We start from the raw sequence: 11,578 nt of genomic DNA on the forward strand, positions 1-11,578 counted from the left end.
GGTATGCTATGATCATCTCAATTTTTGATCGATGTCCATGCGTCCATTTGCCTATCTACATGCAGAAATTTTATAACTGTACGTTTACAGCCACTGCAGCAAAACATGTGGAACAACAATGGGCACTACTACAATGGGTGTTTCGATGGTTATGGCGCACAGCCAAGCAACTGCTATGTCAACTACCAGCATCCACCTGCATGCTCGGCAAACTTGCCACAACCTCTGCATCTCAATTTTGCCTCGTACGGGCTAGGTAAACAACATTGGCAAAGCTTCTGTTGTCTAATTTTACCCAAGCATTACTCAACGAGTTGAACCAAAAAGTAGCTGGAGTACTAACACTAAATATTGCTCAAGTGTTGGTTTCAAAAGCTTGTCTTGTGACTCTACTAATGGTTTCATTTGCTTGCAGGGTGCGCCTATCAGGTGAACGCCCAGTCCATATGCTACCCGGTATTGTATACTGATGCCGGTGGCCGACTATGGTGGGTCGCTCTGCCGCTGGGGTCGGCGCCGCCACCCTCGATTTCCCTAGTGCAATGGCAGTTCCCACCCAACCCGGGCCAACACCTCGCTCGTATCTGCCCTAGCTCTGCTTCTAACAAGTCTTCACCGGCTTGTACTGTGAAAGGTGAACGAAAAATACCTGGGTAGGGAAATGGGGAAGTGAAACTGAATTGGAGAGTTAACTCTGACGGTGAAAAAGAAGAAAAACAGTTTCTAGCCATTTTCTTGGCAGTGAATGGTAAAGGTTGCTAGCCCCACGTTTTATGCTCGCAGAGCTGCTGCTCTCATATTTGTGCCTTGGGTGTCGTGATAATTCCTGGCCATGTGGCAAATCCAATACTAGTTGCTGCTAGTTTGCACAAAAAATACACTACTCACTCTGTAAACTAATATAAGAGCATTTAGATCACTGAAGTAGTGATCTAAACGCTCTTATATTAGTTTACGAAGGGAGTACTAAACAGCGAAATAACAGCGACAGGAGGACCAGGAGCAGTAATTTTATGTGTTCGTCATGACCAGCGCAAAGGGACTTCACAACATTCTGAGATAATACATCTTGTCAATCGGAATGATAAGAAACCCCATCCCAAGAATTTGAAACAAAAATAAAAATGAGAGCAGCCCTTCTCCTTTCATGATACCCATCCGTTGGTCACACACAACACGATACAACATTCCTCCACATCATAAGCACAGAAAAACCGTATATATTGATAGGCTCCCAGCATATTCAGCAGCACTCGTGAGTAATTTCTCTGGGGCGGCACATGATCTACTAGAGTTATCCCCGCTTACAGTCCTCCACGGCAAAATCGCATTCGACAGGATATGGGGTCAGGCTATATATCCAAAGTTCAAAAGGAAAATATATATCACCACTTCTCTCCTTTTAGCAAACGCTCGGATGACCATTTATTTAAGGCAGGGCTCCACAAAACCGACAGGCCAGTGCAACTGCTGAATTACCACCATTATCCCCCATAGCTCAAAACGAATTTTGTATTCTATCGCTAACCTTCAGTCACCAGGAAAAACCTATATCTCACAAGACACGTTAACCACGCCACGGCACAGCACAGCACCCTTGAACTTTGAAGAAAATTAATTTGCAGCTTCAAAGAAGAGCACTTGAGGTTGTAAATGACCTTTCTCACACATAATGACCACATCAGCCCAGCTACCAATAACCTACACAAACAAGGAACAAACATAAGATGGTTTTTCTTTAGTAGGTAGGGTACAAGAAACAGGATGGGGGTTTCCTTCAGTGGATAGGTTTATATATCTTGTTACCTTAACAGTCTGGTCATCATACATGACCCAGTGCTCATCCTCGAAAGCAAAGCAATGATAATGCTGCCCGTAGTAACAAACCTGCATGTGTAAGAAATATCAAAATACAACTCGCAATAGATGCTTTAACTGATACGTTTCAATACTCTTGAATTACTGGAATTTAGTATAACTTGCAGAAATACAGCGATAGTTCAAGCTGCTATAATATGTGCCCCAATAGAATGATTTAGAGATGACCAAGCAAATACCAGTTTCTATTCAAAATCCAACTTGAAAAGACGCTACGTCATACCACAAAATGCAGAATAATAAGTCTAGACAAGCATGTCAGCATATGATACATGTAGCATTTGGCTAGTGCAGGTAACGTAGCACACCAACACATAACATTGCACTACCTCCTGTGATTCACAGGAACTGATTTGTAAAATGTTACTCCCTCTGTCCCATAACATAAGAGCGTTTTTTACACTAGTGTAGTGTCAAAAACGCTCTTATATTACGGGACGGAGGGAGTAGTTTTTTAGCAGTAGCGGCAGCATATTATAGCTACTTAAGTGGTACGTACTAAGTATACCGACTCTACTGCAATACAAAGGAATCCCAGCAGAATATGCTCACTGCTTGCTCTTTGTACTGAGGTATAACTTAGCCTAACCAATACCGCTGTAGTCCTATCATCGGGATTGTTTGAGGGCAACTCAGCAATACGCAATAGCACACTCGTATATGATACAGCGAGCTCTGAGGATAAAATATTAGCTACCCAAACATATTTACGATTTTTGTAACTTAAGTCTATCCTGTAGTGCATAGTGCAAAGTACAACAGGAACACTAGAGATCTTTTAGAGCTGCGTGTCTGACTTGCACCATAAGCAGAACACATTTACTGCAGGTTTAAGGAAGCAGCAATTAACAGTACCATCAGATCAGATGTCCATTTAAAATGGGAAAGAACATAACAGGTATTCGTAGCCATACCACTGACACCAGAAAATGTTTGCTTCCTTGATCTAGACCACGGTAGAAAACACTGATGTCTATCTCAGTCGAAATACCAGCCAAGGTTGCAGCTATGTCACCAACACTTTCTTTGCTGTTCTGCCATCCCAAAACTAAAAAGGAAAGATTGATGGGTAAGAGAACCGAGTCAATAAGTGATTTCATCGAACACAGGACACGCAAGAACTTACGCACATGCACACTCACACATAAGTGAATAGCAAATGTAGAGGATATGCGAGAAAAGGATTTATTCCTTTATCGAGATTGTAAACTAAATAGTGAAGCAGGCAATCCTACACTGCTAAAATGCATTTTAAGAGAGTATTACACGATCATCTTTTAGAAAGACTGGACTAAAAATGAATAATTGCATGTAAATGTATGTTTACATGCGGAAAGAGAAAGAAGATTACCAACTGTAAAAACATGAGGGGAACTAGAAAGAATGTGGTGTATATGATTTGGTTTTCCGCAACCGCCAACATCAGGATCACAAGCTAGCTGATCATTCATTATCACAGTCTTCAAAAGATCATCAAATGGATCTGGACACATCATCTGTAGCATGGAAGAAAATAACAATTTCAATCAAAGTACATCAAAAACCACAGAATACAGAGCAGACCTAATATAGCCCCCTCATCTCTTTCCCAAGCTAAATTTGCTGCCCTAAAACACCACAACCATTTACTTAAGGCTTCAACGTATCAAAATCTTGAGTCGCTTCTCTCAAGCAAATCCTAGTTTTGATTCTGCATAATATCACGGCAGCTTTGCTGCTTAACATGGCCACCAATTGCCAATGTTTTATGGGAGCTCGATATTGCCCAACTCTCCTACTTGATTCAAAGAGCGGCCACTATGATACCCGCAGGTGGCACGAATTCTCACCTTAGTCCAGATTTTTTATACAGAGGTAATACTCTAATTTCTTGACCATGGGACCCAATGCCAGCAAGGAAGTCAATGCCACGTGGGACAAAAGTATGGATTGTTTTGCACCAGGACATTCTGAAGGGTTATGACACATGGAAGACCTAAAGTACGCAACTTGAAGTTCTTCACCATTAAACTTGAGAAGAGTTGAGGGGCATAAACTGGACCCGTTCAGCCAGAAAATAAGGGGACACGAGAATAATAAGCATGAGATTCAACATAAGGAAAACAACTAACCTTTGCAGTTCGAAGTGAACTCGCATTGATATTGTGGAAGAATGAGGTATACTTAAGTCGTCTAGACTCTAATCCGCAACTGTGGCAGTTCATCCGTTCATAGACATCCATTCCAAAAAGGCAATGTGCAATGCAAAAATCGCTTGCACAGTCCCATGAGCCGATAGAATTGCTCTCATGAGATTTAGCATGGCAGTCAGCCCGAGAAGTGTACGACTTATGCAAGCACTCAAAGATCACACCCAATACCTCAGATGCATCATTCATTTGACCCTGCAATAAAAATATATTATACAATGGTCAGACAATAGTGATAATTTCAGATTAACAAAAGAGCCATTTTATATATCAGGTGGGAATTTGGATAACAAAATTATACAGAAATGTGCCCAGCACACCTAGCCATGGGATAACAGACAGAAATATACCTCCTGAAAGAACCTGTTGTTAGGATAGGATTTGCTCAAAGCTATCCTCAAAGAAGTAGGCGCAACGGCTTCTCCTTGCCCCTCAGATGCTTTGCTCAAGTCAACGAATATATTGTATAATGCACAGACAGCACAAGGATCCTCAATATGCATATGCAGTGATGATGTTTTAAGGAACTCGTGTCGAAACCGCTTCAAATGCCATAATGACTGCATATGGAGGAACATTATGTGAAAAAACAAAGCACACTTGCATAAGCTTCACAAGTCTTGACATTTACCTGGATAATCACATTCAGGAAACAATTGTATTCTCCAGCAGCATTTTTAAGGCCAGCCCCATACACTTCTTTCCCATTTGAAGCACCTGCTGCATCATCATTAGTGGAAGAATAAGTTTAAAGTAGAATTCCAAATTACAAACGACCAACATAACAGACATAAATGATCAGATTAGCAGGGAGCAGGGACTAAAGAGAATTAATATCGGAGTGTCGTGTTTATAGGATGAAACTAATCATGTAAATCACCATGTAGTAGCACCAGCATACAATCTAGAAATCTAAAATGATAATGAAGCCACAGGAAAATGACAAAAGGTACACTTCTAAGTCCTAACCAAGCATAGATCCTTCAAAATTGCAGCTTTTATAGGTAATATTTAATACACAGCCTTGCAAAATTACAGATCTTATCAGCTTTGCATTTGAATCCTACAATTCTGCATCTCTTCTCACAAACCATCTAAGTTGCTTCAGTGCTAAAGTCAAACTAGATGTCGCCATACAAATGCTCCAATTCAAATCAAACGGTTGATACAAGGAAAGAATGTTCCATGTAATCTAAAACACAACTACGCATCTGCAGCAATTAAAGAACACCTTAAAACAATATAAGAGCTTATTAATGATGCTAACTAGTTGTGGAAGAGATATATCCATGGGCTTTCAAGGCCCAAGACAAGAGATTGCGAAGAGAGAAAGAAAACAGCAGTTGAAGAACAGCATTGATGTACCAAGGCTTTGGTGCACTGCTTTTCTAAGGTCTTCTTCAAATCTTTTGTCAGAATCATCCTCGATACATACAATTGCAGGTGAGATTGCCCCCTTATCAGCTGGACATGAAAGGAAAGACCAATGAGGAAATTTCTGACATACTATGCATATATAACAAGTTTGCATTTTAGAAAAAATACAAGTTATATGCAAGGACAGAGCACAAAATTGGAAAGTAATATGCAGAAGCAGGACGTGGCTTTAGTGAACAAGGAAAAGATACAGGTGGGTGGTGGCTTGGTCAAGGACACGTACGTCAATAACTAATACTCCATCATGTTAACAAATGCTGGTTTGGATTATGTGCGCTCAAACATCGCTTAAAGAAGACTTTGTGAAGATAGGTCCATAACTCCATATGCACCCCTTCGTGAGTTTCTATATTTAAACAGATCAGAAAATCCATAGTACTACCAAAATGTTAATCGGTTTAACAGAAGTTTGCCGGTTTGGATTATGTGCACTCAAACATTGCTTAAAGATGACTTTGTGAAGATAGGTGCATATAAATAAAGACATTTTCGGAAGTCCATAGTACTACAAAGTATTAATGTAGACACAAATACAAAGTTAATCCATAGCACTACCAAAATGTTAATCAGTTTAACAGAAGTATGCCGGTTTGGATTATGTGCACTTGAACATTGCTTAAAGAAGACTTTGTGAAGATAGGTGCATCATATAAAGACATTTTCAGAAGTCCATAGTACTACAAAGTATTAATGTAGACACATATACAAAGTTTCATGAAAAAACATAATCATACGAGTATTGTGCCAAGAAGTCAAGAGATACCAAGTTATATAACAAAGAGATGTCCATATCTTTTTTGCTTTTGTACAGAACACATATGATCATGTTTTTTATCAAAACACTGTAGGTGCCTAAATTATCATGGGTTCATTCTAACCTCTGCCAAACTTCTCCTGTCAGTACCATTTTGGATATTAAGATCGGACGCATGAAAATGATGTGTCAATTTGTCTCCAAAAGATGTACCGATCTTCCAATTCTAGTAGGTTTCATAAATGCGTTCCAACAGATACAACAAGAAAAATTGCAGTTGAACACTGATGGCGTACAAAAATGGCATGTTTTTATGAACTGGGGGTAGAGATGATAAGCGGAAGCAAGCCATGCATGACCATCCTCTAATGATTAAGTAACACGAGAACATGGTGCTTCAATCTGTTTAAAGACTTCACAAACTTTTAGGTGTACTCAGGAACGAATTTCTCATGGTAGAGCAAGAAAACATTCCACGAATTAGTTTTGAGTTTAAATGATAAATACTCCAGCACTGCTTGAAAGTTGAACGACATATACCTTCCTCAGCTTTGTTGGCATTCCATGGACCATCCGAAGAAAGCACAGGTGGCAACTCATTTTGTTTTCCATCCTGATAACTGTTACTAGAAAAGTCAGCTACTTTGCCAGAACTGCTCCATCTTGGAGCTGTTGTACCATTTTGTCGACTAGATGCACTATCATCACCATTATGAAGAGCACCTGGCATATATGCAACAACAAACATAAAATAGTTGGACCACAGTTACAAAGGGAATTAAAGGAGAGATTTGGACAAGACATTGCCAACAACCTTGGATGTATTTCTTATGTGGTTGGCTAGTACTGCTCTTAGACCTTTGGATAAGAGGATTAGTTGAAAGTTTTGTATTCTGAGCATATTTCCCAACTCCGTTCATTTTCAATGCTGGCTTAGTGAAGTCCATATTGCTGCTGGTTAATGCATGTGCTCCCGGAGAGCGCAGTCCATTCGGTTTCTCCCTGCGATTGTTCTCAGTCTTTTGTGGCAGGTCCACACCACAAAAATCAGAACTAGAATGCTTTTCCCGTGAAGGAACTTTAGGAAAACGAAAATCACCAAACTTTATGCCTTCAAGATAAGCAGGTGAGAAATTATTGGGTGCACTTTGATGGTTATCCTGATGCACGCTTGAATTTACATCAGTTGAATAACCATTTGCCCCAATATCAGGAGCTGACGAAGTACTTCTGGACTGTTCGGCAAGATGCTTCTGCTTTGCCTCCTCCTCTATCCGCCTTTGATACTCCAAAGTTTCCTCCAGTTTTCTTTCCTCTGCTTCAAGTTGTACTCTATGCCTATGATCTTCCTCTTGTTCATTTGAGTAGTCATCACTTAGTGAAAGTTTGCCGTCGAAGTCATCACAATCAACAAGAGTCTGACTGCACATTTAACATGATCAGATAAATTAAAGACATACACACATGAATGTCCTAAGCCAAAAGAAACATGATGATGTTGAAAACCATGATCCAATTGCTGACTATTTTAGTTCAGACTGATCATGCTAAAAAGCGAAGAGAACTATTCAATCCTCACAATTTGTTTGACCACTATCTACCCTAAAGAGCTCTAATGATGAAAGGAGTGTGCTACTGCTAACTACAAAAAGATATGGAAAACAATGCACAACGTCGGATGAGGTTTACATGATTCAGCAGCTCTACAAAAAGGAAGTTTACGAGATCAGTTGATCTTGGTAATTCATTATGCAGATACCTTTTCTTGAGCAAATAATGCAGAAAACCTGTTATATAATCAACTCTGACATGGATTTAAACTAGTAGTGCTGGGTAACTACAAATATGCACAGGACAAAAAAAAAGCACTGCAAGCATTTCACTGGACAAGTCCTCTGGCAAGTGAAGGATGCTACACATATCAGAACATGGAGGGTACAAGCATTACTTACGCTTGCTCTGATGTTTCCTCATCTGCACTGTCCTGGCGAACAATGTATTGATCACTCCAGCTCAAATCCTAGAAAGTAATAAAGCGAGAAACAAAATTCAGTTGTGTACAAAAGCAGAGCATACAATATGATCATACTCATAACTACCTTAAGATCCTTAGATCTCCGAGAATCCTTCATTCTCTTCTTGTCCTTTGATTTCTCATGGGATGGTTTTTTATCACCCCCTTTGTTTGCATTCTTCTCAGCGTCTAAAGCAAGTTCAGCCAGAAAGGCGTCTCTTGCTGCATCAGATCTCTCTCTAGCATCCTTGTCCGCGAGCTCTTCCAAATGGTTCTAGATCACCACACAATAACCATAGTTAAGAAATGAACAAGACCACAAAGCAATAAAACAATCAGGTGTACAGGGATGCAGTATACAAACTCGCAAGAAGGATTTCAGGAGGGGGAGAAGAATTGATCGATAATCAACGAAAGCAGCAGGTTCAAGCTTGAGATCCAGTTGCTGCATCAGAGCTACACTTCGCATAATCCTAGCGTCTATCTTGCCAAGCTGCAAGTGGAACAGTTAAGAGATCAGACCATTATTGCATATTGAAGATTATATAATTTCTGCCGATAAATGCAGTGCCGGAAAACTAACCTCCGTAGTTACGTGTTCCTTCATCCTCAAAACAATCGTCGGCACAACTGAATCACTTGGGTGCATAAAGTCATGCAACCTCCAATCATCTATTGCTGCCCCATCAAAGTCACACTGGCGCGAGGTCATCCCAGAAAAACCTTCATCATAACCAAAGTGTGAGGTGCGAACTTCCTTCAAGACGTTTGAGATTGCATCGTACTCAGAGCTGCGAAATCTGGTCTCCAACAACTCCTCCTGACGGTTCCTCAGGAGCTCCTCGTATCCTTGATATGAATACCGGCCCCCACGGTCCCTTAGCCGTTGCTCCTCTTGTATAATATTATTCACAGCAAGCACACCCTCCTCAATGTTCAATTGTTCATGCTTCATTTCACAAAAGTTTTTCAAGGAAGATGCCTCCTTGTCAATCATATCAAGAATCTGCATCCCCTGACTTGTCCTATCAACAAGCATACAGTTCCACTCTGATAGCTGCTCTCCTACTGGAGGAGATCCAGCATACAACCATGAAAGAAATTCATCAGTATCAACATTCTCAGGACCAGACTTTGACTTCCCACCAAACACCCGGCCATCAAGGATCAGTGATGATGAAACAGAATCCAGCGTAACACCCTCTAGGATAGTGTTATTTTTGGGGAAACAATCTCCATCACCTAGTTCGCCATCCTTCTCTGAGGACCTACTAAGTCCACAGGACTGCATTAGGTCCTGCAAGAACTTGAGAACCTTTTTCAGTGATGAGGCATCCAAGAAGCAAATGCAGAGCGGCGATTCGTCAATCGAGTGGTTAAGCAACAATGACCCAGAAGGTATCCCTCTAAGTTCGTCCATGGCAAAATGTATCACCCTGCTCAGATGGTTCATTGAAATGTTTTTGTGCTTCACAAGGATTTGGAACAACGAGTGGATCCTCTCCAGAATCTTTGCTCTTTCATCATCATCAGACAGCGGCCACTTCCTGGCACCTTCCCTCATTACCACTCCAAAACCATCACACTCCTCATTGTGTGGCGAGGCTGAGGATTCTGAGGTGTCCGACTTGTCCTTGATACTCCAATTATCGGACGACATTGAATCTTTGTCCCTGTCTTGGCCGATGTTGTCCACTTGCTCATCCTCAAGCGCTTTGAGTGCCGCAGCAACATCCACCGGCCTCCAGCTCGAACCAATGAGCATTGCTGCCCAGTCAGCATCAATCTCCTGTGGCAACATAGCCTGCACTTGACGTGGTAGTGCACTCACATGCTCCCGCAATGAATGTGCCACGTCTGGGTAGCGCTCCTCACAGATGCCACATAACCAGAACTCCCAACACCCGTGTTCAGTGGCAAAATCTACCACCTCATCAAGCACGGCAGGTGCCGCAGCGGCAACATCTTTGTCCTTATGAGTTTTGTAGTACTCCTTGAGCTCAGAAATGCTAGTTTTCAGTAAGGCCAGCCTCCGATCGACAGGCAGAGCGGCCCAGAACGCACACACCTGATTCCTTTGGTCGGATGCTGATGAGGCTGCTGCCTTTTTGGACCCTCCCTTTCTCCGATCAGCACGATGGCCAGCCGCGGTGGACTGAGATGATGAGGAGGGGGGCTCATCTCCCTGCTGTGACTGTGGTGGTGAGGAGTTGAGAGCGGCGGCGGCATTGTGCTGCTGCTGCTGCTGCTCCAGCAGCCTGAGAGCAGCGACCTGCACCTCGATCTCCTTGCGGCGCTCCTCGACGGTCTTGGTAGCCTTCTTGATCTCGTTGGGGCGGCGCGGGGCTGGGGCCGCGGGGAGGAGCTGGAGCTCCAAGGGGTCATCCGCCAGGCGGAAGAAGCCAAGCTTGTCATCGGAGCCGCCGAGGTTCTTGACCCAGGTGGATATGGATGCGAGATTGGCCTTCTGGACGAGGTTGCGGAGCTCGGCCCGGAGCTGGTCGGGGTCGGGGGCGGGCAGCCTGAGGGAGTGGGGCTCCGGGTCGGAGGGTTCGTCGATCCTGAGCCCGCGCTCGCACTCGGCGATGACCTCCTCGTAGGCGCGGTTGTCGCTGGCGGCCTCGTAGAGGAGGAGGGCGCGGAAGTGGGCGAGCTCGAGGGAGTCGGGCGCGAGGTCGACGGCGCGGCGCGCGGCGAGGAGGGCGGCCTGGTGGTGGCGCGCGCGGGCGGCGGGGTCGGTGAGGACGGCGGCGGCGCGGGAGTGGACGGTGCCGTGGGCGCGGAGGAGGAGCGGCGACCCCTCGCCGTGGCGGGCGAGGGCGTCCTTCATGAGGCGCAGCGCCTTGGGCTGGTTGCCCCGCTGGAGGCAGGCGAGGGCCCGGTCGCACTCAGCCCGCACGGCGGCGGGGTCGGGGCCCGCCGCCGCCGCCGCCGGCGCATCGGCGAGGCGGAGGAGGGCGCCGGCGGGCGGATGCGGGGGCGGAGTAGGGTTTGGTGGGGGGCTGCGCTTCTTTCGGCCCATCGGGGGGAATGAGATTTGGGCGAAGCGTTGTGCGGGTGTGCGGGGCAATATATGCGTACCGCAAGGAAATGAAAAGAAAATGATGGACGCCGGAGGAGGATTTCCGATCCCCCTCTCTCTCTCTCTCTCTGTGGGCCTCCACCACCTAACGCGCCGGTAGGGGATGCGGATCGGGGGGAGACGGGCGGGGCGGGGGTAGATGGATGGGACGGGGCCGGGGGAGGGAGTCGTACGCGACGCTGCGTGCGCTCGTGTCAGCGTCACGCGCCTTTCTCCTCTCGGCT

At 44.3% G+C, this 11,578-nt stretch overlaps 1 protein-coding gene across 2 annotated transcripts; it reads right to left on the reverse strand.

Annotated features, from left to right (window-relative positions):
* Positions 1-1,200: 1,200 nt before the first annotated feature.
* On the reverse strand, positions 1,201-11,330 carry LOC109764800 (uncharacterized). 2 transcript variants are annotated; one of them, XM_020323580.4, is made up of 14 exons: positions 8,856-11,330; positions 8,637-8,765; positions 8,358-8,546; positions 8,211-8,278; positions 7,073-7,680; positions 6,799-6,981; positions 5,433-5,531; positions 4,699-4,787; positions 4,418-4,627; positions 3,990-4,262; positions 3,230-3,374; positions 2,793-2,926; positions 1,807-1,887; positions 1,201-1,701 (listed from the first exon to the last, which is right to left on the reverse strand). In XM_020323580.4, the coding sequence occupies exons 1-14, from the start codon at positions 11,292-11,294 to the stop codon at positions 1,615-1,617; spliced, it is 4,734 nt and encodes a 1,577-aa protein (XP_020179169.1). In that variant the 5' UTR covers positions 11,295-11,330; the 3' UTR covers positions 1,201-1,614. The 2 variants fall into 2 exon arrangements, with proteins under 2 accessions (XP_020179169.1, XP_020179170.1); XM_020323581.4 differs by having other exon boundaries at positions 4,699-4,784; positions 8,856-11,310.
* Between the last annotated feature and the right edge of the window lie 248 nt (positions 11,331-11,578).

This window comes from Aegilops tauschii, chromosome 4, assembly GCF_002575655.3.
Source record: "Aegilops tauschii subsp. strangulata cultivar AL8/78 chromosome 4, Aet v6.0, whole genome shotgun sequence".
Lineage (NCBI taxonomy): Eukaryota > Viridiplantae > Streptophyta > Magnoliopsida > Poales > Poaceae > Aegilops > Aegilops tauschii.

Coding starts and splice junctions, on each gene's coding strand:
- LOC109764800 (XM_020323580.4), bottom strand. CDS start 11,294: ATGGGCCGAAAGAAGCGCAGCCCCCCACCAAACCCTACTCCGCCCCCG. Junction 5,532..6,798: donor TGCCAACAAAGCTGAGGAAG/GTATATGTCGTT, acceptor TTTCATGTCCAG/CTGATAAGGGGGCAATCTCA. Junction 3,375..3,989: donor GTTCACTTCGAACTGCAAAG/GTTAGTTGTTTT, acceptor TCCATGCTACAG/ATGATGTGTCCAGATCCATT.